A 16,064-nucleotide genomic window follows, 5' to 3' on the forward strand; every position below is an offset into this window, starting at 1 on the left:
ATGTGCATTACAATACTTTATTGAAGGTTATTGCTCTTAGAGGGAAAAGATGCTCTGAAAAGTCTTTCATTTATTCAGACACTCCATAAATATTATTAGTGTTTCTGGTATATCAGGTACTGGGCTGGGCTCTGGGGACACGATAGTGTGGTGAATAAGCCAGGTTACATCTCTGCCCTCAAGGAGCTTACTATTTGGAAACAACATTGTGTAGACTAAAAGTCCTGTAAGTGCTAAAACAATTTAGAGTCCAGAATTCTGGATGCCATTACTGTGACTGTAAGGAAATCTCGTATTCTCCATGAAAGTCTCTTCATCTGTGAAGTGAGTGATAAGACAAGATGATCATATGTCTCTTCCTGCTCTAGCCTTCTATATTTTACCCCTCATTTTTCTGAATTGAAAGTATCTTTTGAATCTAATAGTGAAGCACTTCCTCGAATGCAGGAGTGAAGTAATATAGGCCACCTTGTACAATTTTGCACCCCTGGTTCTGGTGGTTATAGTGGCCTTGAACTACTGCATTAGTGTGGTGATGCCTCAGTGCCATGTACCCTTTCAAGCCATTAGAATTGCCCTTATGAGAATCTGATAAGCTGTCAGTGTTAGCAAATAAAAATACAGAACACCCAGTTATATTTTAATTTCAGATAAACAGTGGATAATTTTTTAGTATGCGTGTGTTCCAAATATTTATCTGAAATTGAAATGTAACTAAGTGCCTTGTAGTTTATTTATCTGGCAACCTTAGGATTTATGAGGCAAGAACAAACCTGAGGCAGGCACACAGAACAGCAAAAAGTCTAGAAACTATGTCCTATGAGGAATTTGAAGGCACTAAGAGGGGCCCAAGGGAGCTATTCAACCAGGAAAAGCAACCATAGAAAGTTGTACTTGCCTTGCTAAAGACCTCAGGCTCTCAGGAGGAAGGACTCTGTGAAATTCCAGAAAGCAGAAGCAGGACTGATGGGAGGGGCTGTTGAAGGCACATTTTAACTTAACATAAGAACATTTTAACATACTCTTCACTAAGTATTCACAAAAATAAATGGGAGTTCCAACGTAAATGTTTCATCACCCATCTATGATGAGGTAGAAGCTCTTGTCAATGGAGGTTTGCAAAGGGACGCTAGTACTGTTTTTATACATGGATGCCAAACTGGATAAGAGGTTAGGCTAAGTGACCACTAATACACACACTGCAACCACTGAGTTGTGCTTTTTTGAGAACCTCCAAGAGAAATGCCTCATTTTCAGAAGATGGAATAGAAAGTATTCAAGCCACAAGAAATTAGACAAGTTCCCCAAAGTCATCCAATTCAGAGGCAAGACACAGATCTAAATCCTGTGATCAGCCTCAGCCGCCGCATAAAGCAAGTTCTGCCCTGCAGCTGTCAAATGTTTTAGAAGCTGCACAAAACTAATAAAACGTACCGGATGAAACACAAAGTTCTTTGCTTTGTAGTAAAAATGAAAAATATATTGTGCTTTAACCTAATTAATTCTTTTTATTAGGAAATGGTACATATGTAACTTAATCCTGTTTTTTTAACTTTGTAGTCAAAATGATTTTTTTTCAAGCCAGTGAAAGTAAGCTGCCTGGACATCTGAACTGAATCTCTTCTTGGCCTTGTCTATTTGAGCACAGCGGATTCCTTCCAGTGTGTGTTTATATCTGATATCTGTTGACTAGATAACCGAAGGAGATAAACCCTGGCCCCTGGGAGTTAATAACTGTGTTTGTTTTCCAGCTGCCTTCACCATGATTGGCACCTCCAGCCACTTATCTGATAAGTGCTCTCAGTTTGCCATTCCTTCCCTGTGCCACTATGCCTTCCCGTACTGCGACGAAACCTCATCCATCCCTAAGCCCCGGGACTTGTGTCGCGATGAATGTGAAATCCTGGAGAACGTCCTGTGTCAAACAGAGTACATTTTTGCAAGATCAAATCCCATGATCCTGATGAGGCTGAAACTACCAAACTGTGAAGATCTCCCCCAGCCGGAGAGCCCCGAAGCCGCAAACTGCATCCGGATTGGAATTCCCATGGCGGATCCCATAAATAAAAGTAGGTGACTCTTGACCTTCTGTGCTGCCTGGGGGCCAGCAACCCCATGGCACAGTGAAAACTGGACCTTTATCTGTAGTAATGATTCATATTGGTAGTCAGATTACCTTCTGATGGGCTAAATACTGTGTGGGGGCTGAGCATTCAGTAGATTACATGCAGTAACTATCTTTAAGAAGCTTCATGAAGAGAATACATTTTTATTTTTATTTTTTAATATTTATTTTTGAGAGAGAGAGAGAGAGCATGCAAGCAGGGGCAGAACAGAGAGAGACAGACAGGGGATCCGAGGCAGGTTCTGCGCTGACAGCAGCGAGCCCCATGTGGAGGTCGAACTCACGAACCAGGAGATCACAACCTGAGCCAAAGTCAGAAACTCAACCCACTGAGCCACCCAGGCAATAAGTGTTTAAATATAGTTGTTGGTTCCTCAATGACTTAAATAGAATTACCATATGACCCCGCAATGCCACTCATGGGTAGACACTCAGAGAATTTCAAATAGGTGTTCAAACAAAAACTTGTGTGTTAAGTGTTCATAGAGGCTCTATACACAATGGCTAAAAGGTAGAAACAACCCAAATGTCCAGCAGTGGATGAGTGGCTAAACAAATTGTGGTGTACCTATAGAATGAAATATTATTCATCCATAAAGAGGAATAAAATCCTGTTACATGCTACAGCATGGCTGAAACTTAAGAAAAGTATTACATAAGTGAAAAAGGCTAGACGCCATTGTGTGATTCCTTTTATATGAAATATCCAGGAAAGACAAATCCATAGAGATAGAAAGCAGATTAGTGGTTGCCAGGGACCAGAGGAAGGGGGTGTGGGGAGGGACTGCTAAATGAGTATAGGGTTTCCTCTGAGATGATATACAAGTGTTCTGGAATGAGATAGTGGTGAAGGTTGCACAATGTTTTGAATCTTCTAAAGACACTAACGGTAAATTTCACGATATGTGTATTGTACCACAATTTTAAAAATATATACATGGGGCTTGCCTCTCTCTCTCCACTCTCTTCTCACCTCTGTTCCTCTGTAATTTTCCATTTACCTAGAGTTAAGTTTTACTGGTAATTTTTTAGTTTCCTTTTGGTATTTAATATTATTCTATTAGTTAAATGAGTTAATGCATCTAAAATGCTTAGAACTAGGCTTAGCACATAATAATAGTGATATCTTCATTACTGTTATTATTACTATTATTTTATCATTACCCCTCCAGATTTTAATTTCAACTTAATGGATTTTTACAGTGCTTTCAAGTAAGTGCCATGGTGGTCACCTGGGGAGAGGATTTGCTTTTCACGAATATCCAGTGCATCAGCACACAGTGGCCCCAACTCCTGTGAGAAACTCATAATTCACTGCTCCTAATGAACATTTGCTGGGAACTAGGTTCTTTATCACACGATTCATGTCTAAAGACATCAAGCAGAAATGGAAAGAGCAGTTCAGCTTGAACCTTTCCTGAGCCATTCACTAGGAAATTACTCCTGTGCCCCCAGTTCTGATTTTTTTTTCCTGTGTTCAGTATTAAAAATGCATGTGGAGGACTGGTTTTATTCCTGAAGCATAAGCTTTAAATCCTCCCAGGAATGTAACTGTGAGGCAGGACCTATGTCCCAGCCCAGCAAGCAGGGAGACTGCCCACATGGCCCCTGACCAGCAGGGAAGCCTTAGCCATGAGCTTAATTGCACGTCTTCCCTCCAGAAACTGCTGGCTGGAAGTTCCAGCATCTCCTGTTTCTTGCTCTCAGTTTGGGCCTTTCTCTTCTGTTTTTCAGACCACAAGTGCTATAACAGCACAGGTGTGGATTACCGGGGGACCGTCAGTGTGACCAAATCAGGGCGCCAGTGCCAGCCGTGGAATTCTCAGTACCCCCACACGCACACCTTCACCGCTCTCCGTTTCCCAGAACTGAACGGAGGCCATTCCTACTGCCGCAATCCGGGGAATCAGAAGGAGGCCCCCTGGTGCTTCACCTTGGATGAAAACTTTAAGTCTGACCTGTGTGACATCCCAGCATGTGGTAAATGCCTTTAATGTATTCAGTCACCTTTAAAAATCCCCTCTCCATCCCCCACCCCCCGCCCTTAGGAGAGTCTTTGAGGGGCAAAGGAGATGGATAGTGTTTGTTTGGTCTCAAACTGGGTTTCTAAGACAGGTAAACCTTGCTGTTTCTGCATAAAACACCTTTTAGGGTACCAATGCACACTCTCGGGGAGGAAACTGCCTTATTCCTGCAACCATTGTGGTTCGTGGGGAAAATGGGGCAGGCGTGAAACCACTTGTCACAGTCATTTATGTAGTAAAAGATATTACCTGCAATGGTCCATGTCCAAGTGCACCCATTACTCTGTCATCCAGGGCAGAGTGTAGATAAACTGTGTCTTCTGTGTCATCCTTTTATGCTGCAGAAGTGTGGAAAGAAAATGAAATACCTGAATCAGTTTTTTGTTTTCTGTTTTTTGGGGTTGTTTTTTTTGTTTGTTTGTTTTGTTTTTTTGTCTAGAAAAAATGTTTGGAGGGTAGGAGAAAGACCATGAAAGCAAGGGTGAAACCTGGAGTTTGGGACTGTTTTGGAACTGACTCATCTTCCTGGTCCTTCTTCTCATAGATGATGTCAACTGGGTTTCCCCAGCATAGAGGGAGAGTACGATGTCACTGCAGGAAAAGCCATAACAATAACAGGGACCTAATAATGATATCCACCTAGGAGGATGAATGAGTTGTTAACTGAAAAATTCTAGGAAATCTGGAAGATAGTAAATGCTTAACAAATATTATCTATTATAATTATTGTCTGGGCAGTATATAAAGAGGAATCTACTCTAATTAGTATGCAGTCTACATAAGGAATGTTTGCTCTGAGTTTAGCAAATATTATTTGAGAGCCCACTGTGGAGTAGGGGGTTTGAAAGAGAAATAAAATGTGATTCACATTACAATCACAATGCAGTGTGTATGATACAATAGAAGTTAGCACAAATGTTATGGAACAAAGAAGAGGAAGCTAAAACATACTAAAGAGGTCCATAGGAAGAAGTAATAAAAATGTTAAAAAGAAACCTTAGTGATGAAAATTTGGGAAACTTATTTTATAATTTCATTCTTATGTGTTACCTGTTACCATAGTGTCTTCTCTTGCAAAATGGTTTTATGGGTGCTTAAACATGCCAAGTTTGAGAAGGAGGTGACCAGACCCCTTTTGTGGTCTGGACTTTAAAATGCCTTCATATGCAGCATAAAGAACAAATTATGATGTAAAACTCTTCCAGAGCCACCATTGGAAACTTCAAAGCAAATTATCCTGTATTTTTTAAATGGTTTGCCCTTAGTAACTCATGACTTTTCCCACATGCTATATTCAACATTAATAGGAGAGGAATAAAAATAAAATGTAGATTTATAATCATTTACTTAGTTTCCACCTCTTCTCTTAAACTAGTTAAGGTACAAAGATCTGTAAGAGAGTCAAGGATAAAAGCAACACTCACTGAGCACCTTCCATGTGCCAGGCATGGTACTTGGGGTTGTCATGGGCTTTATTTATACTCACCCTTACACTGTGACAAGTATTTTTTTTTCAAGTTTATCTATTTATTTTGAGAGAGACACAGTGCAAGCAGGGGAGGGGCAGAGAGAGAGGGAGAAAGAGAAAATCTTGGCAGGCTCTGTGCTGCCAGCTGCAGAGCCCGACACAGAGCTAAAACTCACAAACCATGAGATCATGACCTGAGTTGAAACCAAGAGTCAGTCGCTTAACTGAGCCACCCAGACATCCCTGTGACAGGTATTTTATTAACCCTATGTTGCTGGTAAATGGCAGGTCTGTCTGACTCTAAGCTCACCTTCTTGCTACTCTACCATGATAATTCAGAATACTGATATGTGTCCTCAGGGAAACCAAATGAATTGTTTTAAGGAAGAAACAACATTGTTCACTCCACTCTGGGTAAATGCTCTTGTCGTTTAGATGACTTCTGACCCTTGATTTCCAACAAACGCCCCACAGAAGAAGGGAGATAATTTGTTCATAAACTGGAAAATTTGTTGATTAGCTGATTCGAGCTCTATTACAATTAGTTTACTATAGTCAAGACTCTAAGTTCTATCTAAAAAGTACTGTTTTCATGTCAGTGACCTTCATGAAGCAATCACACCAAATACACACTCTGAGGGATAAAAGAAATCCTTGAACAGTCTTTCAGACTGGACAGAGAGAAAAAGATCACCTACATCTACAGAACACTTACCAGGTGCCTGCACAGTGCCCCATGCTTTACATATTTGTATGCATTTAAAATTCATAACCACCCTGTGGGGTAGGTGTTATTAATGTAGTCCACTGAGGTTCAGAAGGGCTAAAGGACTTGTCTAAATCACACAAATGGTGAGATTAGACCTTGGACTCTCATCTATCTACGTATAGCTCTGACCAAACTCAAAGCTCATGCTCTTTTCCCAAACACTCTGCTATCTCCCATTTAAAGATTTTTCAGAAATAAATAAAAGAATAACAATAGGCCTCACCTCTGAATTCCAGTATGTAGATTTTCATAATATGATAGGACATCGAAAAGTGTTCCCTTGCCAATAAGGAAATCCATCGTGGTATTACTCTGTATTATTACAGTATTAATCAGTACAGTGATGTTAGAAACCCTCAGGGTATTTCTCTCTGAATATCAATCAGCAGAGGACACAGTTAACATTCTGATGACTGGTTAGGTCTAGTCATGTGAGATAGATTTAGAACGTTAAGCCTAGAGAAGACGAGGCAGTTTTCACCACTTACAATAATAATTTTTATTAAAAAGAACGTTTTCATTTCATTTTGAAAGAAAACAGTTCCTTTTGAATTCTTCAAGCCAAGCCACAAAGACATCCATTAAAGACACTGGGAACACTTGACATGTGATCTGGAAGCAGCTGCTGAGAGGCCAGTGGCTCCCCCGTGTGGGAACTAAAAAAGAAAACAGGCTGGCATCAGCTGTTGTGCCCAGGCAAGGCTTCTCAGAATTGCCCCTGGATAGACCACCTCTAGCAACCTAATCATAATAGCATCCCACTTTGATAACACTTCTTTAGGGCAGTTGATTTTTTTTTCTCTTTTCATTCTTACACAATTATGAAAGATAAAGTAGGAATTTCCTGCCCTCTTTCACCATATGAGTAAATCAAGGCCCAGGGAAGTGGTAAGACTTACCCAAGACCACGAATCAACTAATAGAAACTAGGTCTGCTATGTCTAGGACACTTACTGCTCTTTGTTCTATACCAGTGCTTCCCAATCAGCAGAAGTTTTGCCTTCTGGGGAACATTTGGCAATGTCTCAAGATATTTTGGTCATCACTCCTGGGTGGGGTTGTGAGATGCTACTGGTGTCTACTGGGTGGAGGCCAGAGAGGCTGCTAAACACCCTTCAATGCACAGAATGACCCACACAAAGAATTATCCAACCCAAAATGTCAATAGTGCCAGGATTGAGGAACCCTGAGACTGGATAGGAATTATACAATTTAGACTATAGAATATAGTATATTGTATATATTATTAAAAATTATAAAATTTAAGGGCGCCTGGGTGGCTCAGGCAGTTAAGCGTCCGACTTCAGCTCAGGTCAAGATCTTGCGGTCCGTGAGTTCGAGCCCCGCATCAGGCTCTGGGCTGATGGCTCAGAGCCTGGAGCCTGCTTCCGATTCTGTGTCTCCCTCTCTCTCTGCCCCTCCCCAGTTCATGCTCTGTCTCTCTCTGTCCCAAAAATAAATAAGCATTAAAAAAAATTTAAAAAAAATTATACAATTTTAACTATAAAATAATAATAACATTAGGGGCGCCTGGGTGGCTCAGTTGGTTAAGCATCTGACTTCAGCCAGGTCATGATCTCACAGTCCGTGAGTTCGAGCCCCACGTCAGGCTCTGTGCTGACAGCTCAGAGCCTGGAGCCTGCTTCAGATTCTGTGTCTCACTCTCTCTCTGCCTCTCGCCTGCTCATGGTCTGTCTCTCTCTGTTTCAAAAATAAATTTATAAAAACATTAAGAAAATAATAATAATAATAACATTAAACAGGAGTGCCTGGGTGGCTCAGTTGGTTAAGAGTCCGACTTCATCTCAGGTCATGATCTCACGGTTCGTGAGTTCAAGCCCCACATCAAGCTCACTGCTTTCAGCACAGATCCCTCTTCAGATCCTCTGTCCCCTCTCTCTCTGCCACTTCCCTGCTAGTTTTCTCTTCAAAATAAATAAATAAACTTAAAAAAAAACAATAACATTAAACAGCAGTTGCCATTTATTGAGTGTTTATAATGAGCCAAAGACCATGCTAAGAGTTTTTTAATGCATTATCTCATGTATAATGGTTCTGTAATCCAGTGAGTTGCATTTTATTCTACCCTAGAAGAGAAAACAGAGACATAGAGAGGTGAAATAACTTCCGAGGCCACATGGTTAATAAGAAATGAATTCAGGACTCAAACCTATAGCTGGTCTTGTGTACTCTATGATTTATGTATGTGTGTATCTGTATATACAGAGAGAGAGAGAGAGAGAGACTGAGGATAACTTTTCATCTTACAATGAGTTGAAATCGTGTGGGGCAGATTTGAAATGAGTCCTTTCCCTTCTCCCTCTGAAAATGGGATGGAATCTCATGGGAACGTTCCTGCATTCTTTAGTTAAGTAAAAGTTGAGGAGATTTCAAAATCTCCATGTGGTTTCTCATTTTCCTACTGATAATTTTTGTTTTCGTTTCAACCAAGTAAGGCTAAAAGGAGTTGAGGCCTAATTAAATGCAGAATGTGAGCATTTGTTGTACTTTCTAGAATAAAGACATTTGAGAACGGTCTGCCACAGACCGTTTTATCTGCAAACTTTCGCTTTAAGACAGAACATAAAATTAAACACAACCAAATATGTTTGCTGTGAATTCTGGGAATTGGCTAGGACTCTGTGCATGTGCCCAAGCCAGTGCTTGGAGGAAGTGACAGGACAAAAGATAGTTTGGGCGAGACCTGACCTCCCATCCTCCCTGTCTTTTCCTCCCTATCCCAGGCATCTAACAACAACTCGAACAGTTAATTAGTTATTTAGTCACTCACTGAAACCAGTTTGTGTTGGGCTTCTACTATGCTTCAGACTTTGTGAACAGGGTAGATCAAAGCATGCCCTCATGTAGCCTACAATCTAGTGAAAGAATCTGATGGAAAAAGTATGAATCACGTTAAACACTGTCTTATAGCTCTGAACATTTATGTACGCTGTTACATGCTTGGCATTTTAGTGATGACTGTGGTCTGTCGAACACTGTGCCAGGTTCCTTAACACCAGCATCTGGCCTGGGACTTAGCTGATGTTTAATAAAATGTGTTGAATTAATGAATCCTCATAATAACCACAGGATAAAGGTATCCTCTCCGTTTTACTGATGGAGAAGCTGAGGCAATGTTGTTTTTACTACAGCCAAGATTCAAACCAGGTCCACAGGATTCTAGGTCCAGTCTTCTGTTCACCATGGCACAGTTACCTTAAAGTTCAAATTCTAGGTTATTCAGAGGAATAAACGATGCTTTATCATTTTCCTCCTTCTTTTGATCACTATGAACTATCTAGGTCTTTGGGATGCTGTCCATTGATTTTCTTATTTGCAGCTCCACACATGCAGGAGTAGGGCCCCAGCCAGGAAGTCATCTACTCTGAGAGACCCTAGGTGCTCCACTCAGCCTCAGCCCTGATGAGGACTAGCTCCCCCAGCAGCTCCACGCAGGGCTCGCAATGTTTGCCCATTTCCCGTTAAATCCACCTCTCCTCCCTTCCCGGCAGCCCCACGTCCCCAGTCCTCAGAGTTGGCCATTTTCCCTGAGATCCTGCCTGCAAACCTTCATTCACTACGCCTTTACCTCTAGTCACTGTGGCCACCTTCCAAGCCAAATACTGTGGGTTGGGTGGAAACTACGTCGAAAAAGAAACATTTGCCTATGTTCTTTCCAACTGGCACCTAGGCACACCTCCCAGGTTCACAGTTTCACTGTAGCCCTTATCATTGCTTTTCTATGCAGCCCTGGGGGCAGATCCATGGAAAAGGCCTGTTTCTCTGGGAGCAGCTTTTGCATGATCTGACCATTTGACTTTGGCTGTATTCTACCGCAAGACTTACGTTCTTTCTCTCTCCCCCAGCTAACTGAGATCTTCTGTTGGTTCCTCTCTCAAATTGTATGGCGAAGCTGAATCTTGATTGTAATGGTGTTTTCCTCTTCAAACCTCAGTGTTTTATTCTACTGTAGATTAAGTCTAGAGGCCACGTTTCTTCCGCCAGCCAGGCTAGCACGTCTGAGAGACCTCTACCAAACAACTAGAACTTCCAAGCAGCGGCATTGTTTTAGTCCTCAACCAGTTTCACCATAGAGTGCCCAATGATAAAAAAAAAAAATTAGTGGGCCATTTGGCTCCACTTGCAGTTTTCATACCTGGCCTATTACTTTTGTATTTCCTTTTAAGTCCTTGGCTTGCAACAGTTTGCCAAAAGGCACATTGCCCAGTTCTGTGCCTGAATAGCCCTGACTTGTCCCATAACCTTACAAACACCCGCCCTGGGTTCTGCTTTGTCACAAACCATTTTCTACAATGTGGTGGTTTACAGTTCGGGGCAAGGCAGATGTTTTCCAGATTGCGAACACTGCAGTTTTTAACTCACTCTGTCAGCAGCCTTCTCCCATATTTCATAGAAGACCTGTTGTAAGGCAATTTGTCTTTCAGCCATTTCTTCAAACCAAAATTGAACATTACAGTGAATTGGATGGTGGGGAGGGGGAACGGAGGGAGGAATAGAGCACTGCTTTGTATGGTTTGAAGTTTTCCGGAAGAGTTATTTTTATGCTACAGAGATTTTCAAGATGTACTTTATTCTCCAGTCTCTATACATTTTCGACAAAGTAAAGAACAATAGTTACCCAAAACTTATAACTAAGTCATGTTCCATAAACATTTTTAACCATAAATTAATTTTTCTCAAAGGTATTTTTATTGTTCTCAAAATATATTGAGTCATGTACCCTGTGTGTCCGCTGCTCCAGCAATAAGCTCTGGGAAGCTTTTAACTCTTTTGGCCCACCACCATGCCAATGGGAAGGGCTCCTGGTCACTTTAACCCTTTGGTGACAGAATTCTGATACAACACCACAGTGATCTCTGCTATTGGCTTTGTATCAGCCAAGATTCTGGCAGAAAGCAAAAGGGACAAGCAGACACACTATGGAGAACTTCATAAAGAGACCGTTTATGAAGGTGTTGGCAGAATTAGGAGAAACCAATAAGGTGAAGGACCCATGGCTAGCAGAAGTGGGAGGCATTATCCAAGGCTTGAGGAGTCAAACGAATGATTGGTTACCTTACCTTGTGGAACACAGCTGAGGCTGGAGAGAGGGCTGTTCAAAGGCTCTGGCCTTTAATAGAGGGAGGCAGTCAATCCTCTGCAACTCAGCAAGGGGAAAGCCTGGGAACAAACATGTGAACCATACTCTTCTTGCCCTGGGCAGTTCTTCTTGTCCTGCCAATGTCTCCCATTGGCTGAACCTGACTGGAAGCCAGAGGACAAGGGTGCCCACTGATACTGTCCATAGAAGTCAGCCTCAGCATAGAGCTGAGGAGAAAAGACCAATACTGGATCTGAGGACACTCAGGGAAAAATATTCATCACTAACTTTAAATCAGTTACTTCGCAAGAAAGCCAAAAGTACAGTAGGGGTCTAAATAAGGTATGTCAAATCAGATTATAAAATCAGAGAGCTTTGGGAGGAACCATAGAAACTATCCGGGCTCTATTTGACCATTGCCAGAGACCTTCAGAGACAGGGACATCTCACCACCCCAAAGAGGTTGTGGGATGGCTCCCACTGCTCAAAGTCTGCATTTGTAAGTCTGAAATCAAAACTTCTATGTGAAATCCCCTCATTTTTAAAAACTGTTGACCACTAACTCAAATTAGAAAAAACAAAAACAAAACTAATAAGGAACAAATCTATGTACTAGATCCAGTTTGTAACCTCCGGTGCATTTATCATCCAAATTCCAAAGTAACTATTACATCCTTCATTTAATTTTTAATTTGGTCTAAAGAGCATGTAGCTCTTCCAGCCTTTCCTTACCCATCTTCCTCTTCCTCTGAATGTTTCTTGCTTTTTTAAAGCCCTTCTTAAAAACAGGGCTCTTAGAATAGACCTTTTTGGTATTTTTAAATCAGTGAAGGTAGAAAAGGACCATGATATTTTTTATTATTACTCAGTATTGCCAATGAATGTTTTTTTGTTTGTTTGTTTGTTTGGTTTGGTTTTTGTTTTTGTTTTTGTTTTTTTTGCTAAAAGTGCCATATATAAAAATTTTTGGAGCAATTTCATTGTGCTATTTCTGGGTCCAACTGAGACTTCAAGTCTTCATTAAAATTTATTAGTCTTCCTTTTTCCTCTTTTCTTTTCTTTTTTTTTTTTTTTTTTGGTTTTGTTACATAAAAAATTATTTAGTAGATTTGCTTAATCATGGGATTCTTTAAGCAAGAACTCTAACGTAACTGCAAGCTATAATATTTATTTGTAAAATTTCAATTGTTGTTTTGGGGTCATTATTTTAGCCTGTACATTTTATTTCTATACATCTTATTTCTATAATCAGGTATCTTTCCTAGATTTTGGTCATTTTCAAGTTTCATAAACGTATCATCATCAAGCAGTTAATGATGATGTCAAACAGGCAGGTTGGCACAAGCTTAGCTCTCTACAATTTGAGGTTGATTTAATGATTAACCCTTTTAGGGTACAGGCACATGGTAAATTTCAAATTTATCTGATGACATTATAATCTATCCCTCCATCTTAGGTCCATAAGGATATCTTGGGTCTCGATCAAATGACTTGCTAAAGTTTAAATGTGCTTGGTCTCTCACTCTAAAATAATCCTCTCAGAAATGAAAGAGATTTAATTTTATAAAAATGATTGAATTTTGGCACTTAAAGAGTAGCCCAATTAAAAGTGGGCAAAGGATTTAAACAGACATTTCTCCAAATAAGATATACAAATGGCCAACAATATATGAAAAGATGCTCAGTATCATGTGTCATTAAAGAAATGCAAATCAAAACCACAATGAGACATCACCTCACACCCATTATTAGGACCCATTATTTTATAAGAAGAAGAAAAGGAAGAAGAGGAAGAGGAGGAGACGAAGAAGAAAATAGCACATGTTAGCAAAGATGTGGAGAAATTAGAGCCATTGTTCACTATCGGTGGGAAGGCAAAATGGCGCAGCCATTATAGAAAACAGTATGGATGTTTCTCAAAAAACTAAAAATAGAATTACCATATGATCCAGCAATCCTACTTCTGGATATACATCCAAAGGAACGGAACATAGGATCTCAAAGAAATATTTGTACACCCATGTTCATCACAGCATTATTCACAATAGCTTCCACAAAAGAGGTGGAAGCAAGCCCATCGATGGATGAATCCATAAAGAAAATGTGGTATTTACATACAGTGGAATATTTTTCAGCCGAAAAAAGGAAGGAAGTTTGACACATGTAAAAACATGGATGAACCTTGAGGACATTTTACTGAGTGAAATAAGCCAGTCATAAAAAGACAAACACTTTATGATTCCACTTATATGAGGTATCTAAAATAATCGAATTCATAGAAACAGAAAGTAGACTGGTTGCTGTCAGGGGCTAGAGGGAGGGATAAGTGCAGTTATTGTTCAATGAGTATAGAGTTTCAGTTTTGCAAGATGAAAAAGTCTTGGAGACCTGTTGTACAACAATGTGCATACACTTAGCACTACTGAACTTACACATGATTAAGATGGTAGATGTTATTAATTTTTTGCCATAATTAAGCTTTTTTCAATTAAAGACAAAAGATTAGCCCAACTCTGTCCTTTTATAGAGGAGAAAACTGAGATCATAAGAATTTATAGACACTCCTGGTGAACTCATGTGGATTCTAGTTACTAAGATTTTTCTCAAGTGCTCACCAATGAGTTACTGTCCCTATCTTATTGTGGTTAAAACATTTGCTGAAGAGAAAAAAAAATGTTAACCACTATATATGGCCAATCATAGTCTTTTTAAGAATTAATTTGAAAATATATAAGGCAATAGGTGATCTACTTAGTATTTTCATCATTAAATCAAGAGACCACCTAATGGTGGACCCAGCCTGCCAACTAAGGACCTAGTTACCCCCTTTGCTCCTATGACTTCCAGGCATGTGCTTAAATATCACTGGTGTGGGCTCCTATCTTCTACAGACCCACTTATTTTGTAGTTTTCAACTAATAAATGGTAGCAATTCCTGTTTTTTTCTATGATTTTTATTTCTTTTCAGACAAGATTATAATTTAACTTGTTTATTTTATTTTACTTTATTTGGAATCGTAAGGTTCTGTAAGACTTCTTCCCACCTTTGCCGAAATTATTTAAGATCTAAGAAATTTTTTGTTTTAACTCAAAGTAATATCCCAGGTGATGTTTCACTTTATAAAAGTACCTCTTGAATAAGAAGTCATGTTTACCTTGTTTTAAGCCTCAGGATAAGAAAGGAGTATTTTCTCCATTATATTTAATTACTAATCAAAGTATTGAATATCTTTGTAAAAATAAAAATAGGAATGTCAGATGTGAACTCTGATACCAAATTGTTGATTTTTAAAAGGAAATTAATCATGTGATCCAGACTAAATAGTTGGTTTCAAAAATCTCAAGTATTTAACTTGATGTAACTAATATGTGCATTTAACTTTTAAACAGTTATTTCAAAGTATTAAAAATCTTCACCGTTCTAGTTTTCAGCCAGTTTCCTTTGTAATGCACTGAAGGTGTCCATTACCCTGTAAAGTGAATAGTAAGAATAGTGTCCATTGTTCTAATGTGATCTGTTTAATAGTGTGATTCCCCACCAGATATTAGCCCTCACTAAAGGGAACCTTGGAATCTTAAGGAGAATAATGAAAAACAATTCCATGTGGTATTTTAATTTGTATTAGTAATAGAATTTTGAAAGCATAAAAGCATCGAAGGGAGACAGCCTTGCGTTCCAACCCAGACCCTACCACTTTCTAGCTTTGTCAAATTATTTGTTCTTTCTTAGCCTTCTTTTACCTACATGTAAAATCGAGAACATCAAGTACCTGATTAAAGTAATGAATACAAATGATAGGCTGTTCAAAGAAGGTGAGCAAATGTTCATTTTCTAATTTTCCATGAGTAGGGTTAGTTGTTCTGTGGAAAGCTTTTATATAAAGTTTTTTGAACCAGATTGACTCCCTTCTGGCCTAATGCAGAGAGAGGTGTGTGTGGGACAGTGAGTGTGCTGTATCACAGGTTTACAACCGGTCTAAATTTGTTTTCTGTCACTTCCAACATGGCCACATATTGTTCTGCTTGATTATTTCACTTGGCAAAAAGACACTGTGGGCTCGTTTGCATATCCTCAGTGTAATCAGAAGGAGCCAGGTTTGACTGTGTTTAAAGATCCGGCTTCTTGAAGTTTGTTCTCCTGCAGACCCACAGGGGGATTTGTCCCAGACCTCCCATTTACAATCAAAGGCGTTCCATGAATAATCTGATACAGAATGAGTACAGAATAGAACTCCTTTGTTTGCTAGACAGGTGAGATCCCTACTTTCTCTTGTTGCTAAAAATCTAGGCCAGAAAAATGACTAGCATTACATGAGTACTAAATTAACCTCATTCCTTTTGTAATCATTACCCTTATAATGATTTCACTGAAAATCCAAGAATAACAAGAGGGATCCCCCCCCACACACACACACACCAGGGTACTGAGAAATTTGAAAGTGTTTTTATAATGTTAATAGTCATAGCATCCAACAACTGTGTGGCAGTTTTCAGTTTTCTGCAGTTTTGTCATGAACATCATCTCTCACATGAAGCAAATAAGATTGGTAGAGCAAATTATCATTCCCCTTGAATAA

General features: G+C 39.6%; 1 protein-coding gene across 2 annotated transcripts in view; it reads left to right on the top strand.

Moving 5' to 3' along the window:
• ROR1 (receptor tyrosine kinase like orphan receptor 1) overlaps positions 1-16,064 on the top strand; it is a 466,977-nt gene that overhangs the window by 428,121 nt on the left and 22,792 nt on the right. For both annotated transcript variants that reach the window (XM_053214186.1, XM_027058998.2), the window contains 2 exons: positions 1,752-2,069; positions 3,860-4,105. In XM_053214186.1, the coding sequence (XP_053070161.1) occupies positions 1,752-2,069; positions 3,860-4,105 (564 nt within the window). The remainder of the gene's footprint in view (positions 1-1,751; positions 2,070-3,859; positions 4,106-16,064) is intronic.

The sequence above is a fragment of the Acinonyx jubatus genome, chromosome C1 (genome assembly GCF_027475565.1).
Source record: "Acinonyx jubatus isolate Ajub_Pintada_27869175 chromosome C1, VMU_Ajub_asm_v1.0, whole genome shotgun sequence".
Classification (NCBI taxonomy): Eukaryota; Metazoa; Chordata; class Mammalia; order Carnivora; family Felidae; genus Acinonyx; species Acinonyx jubatus.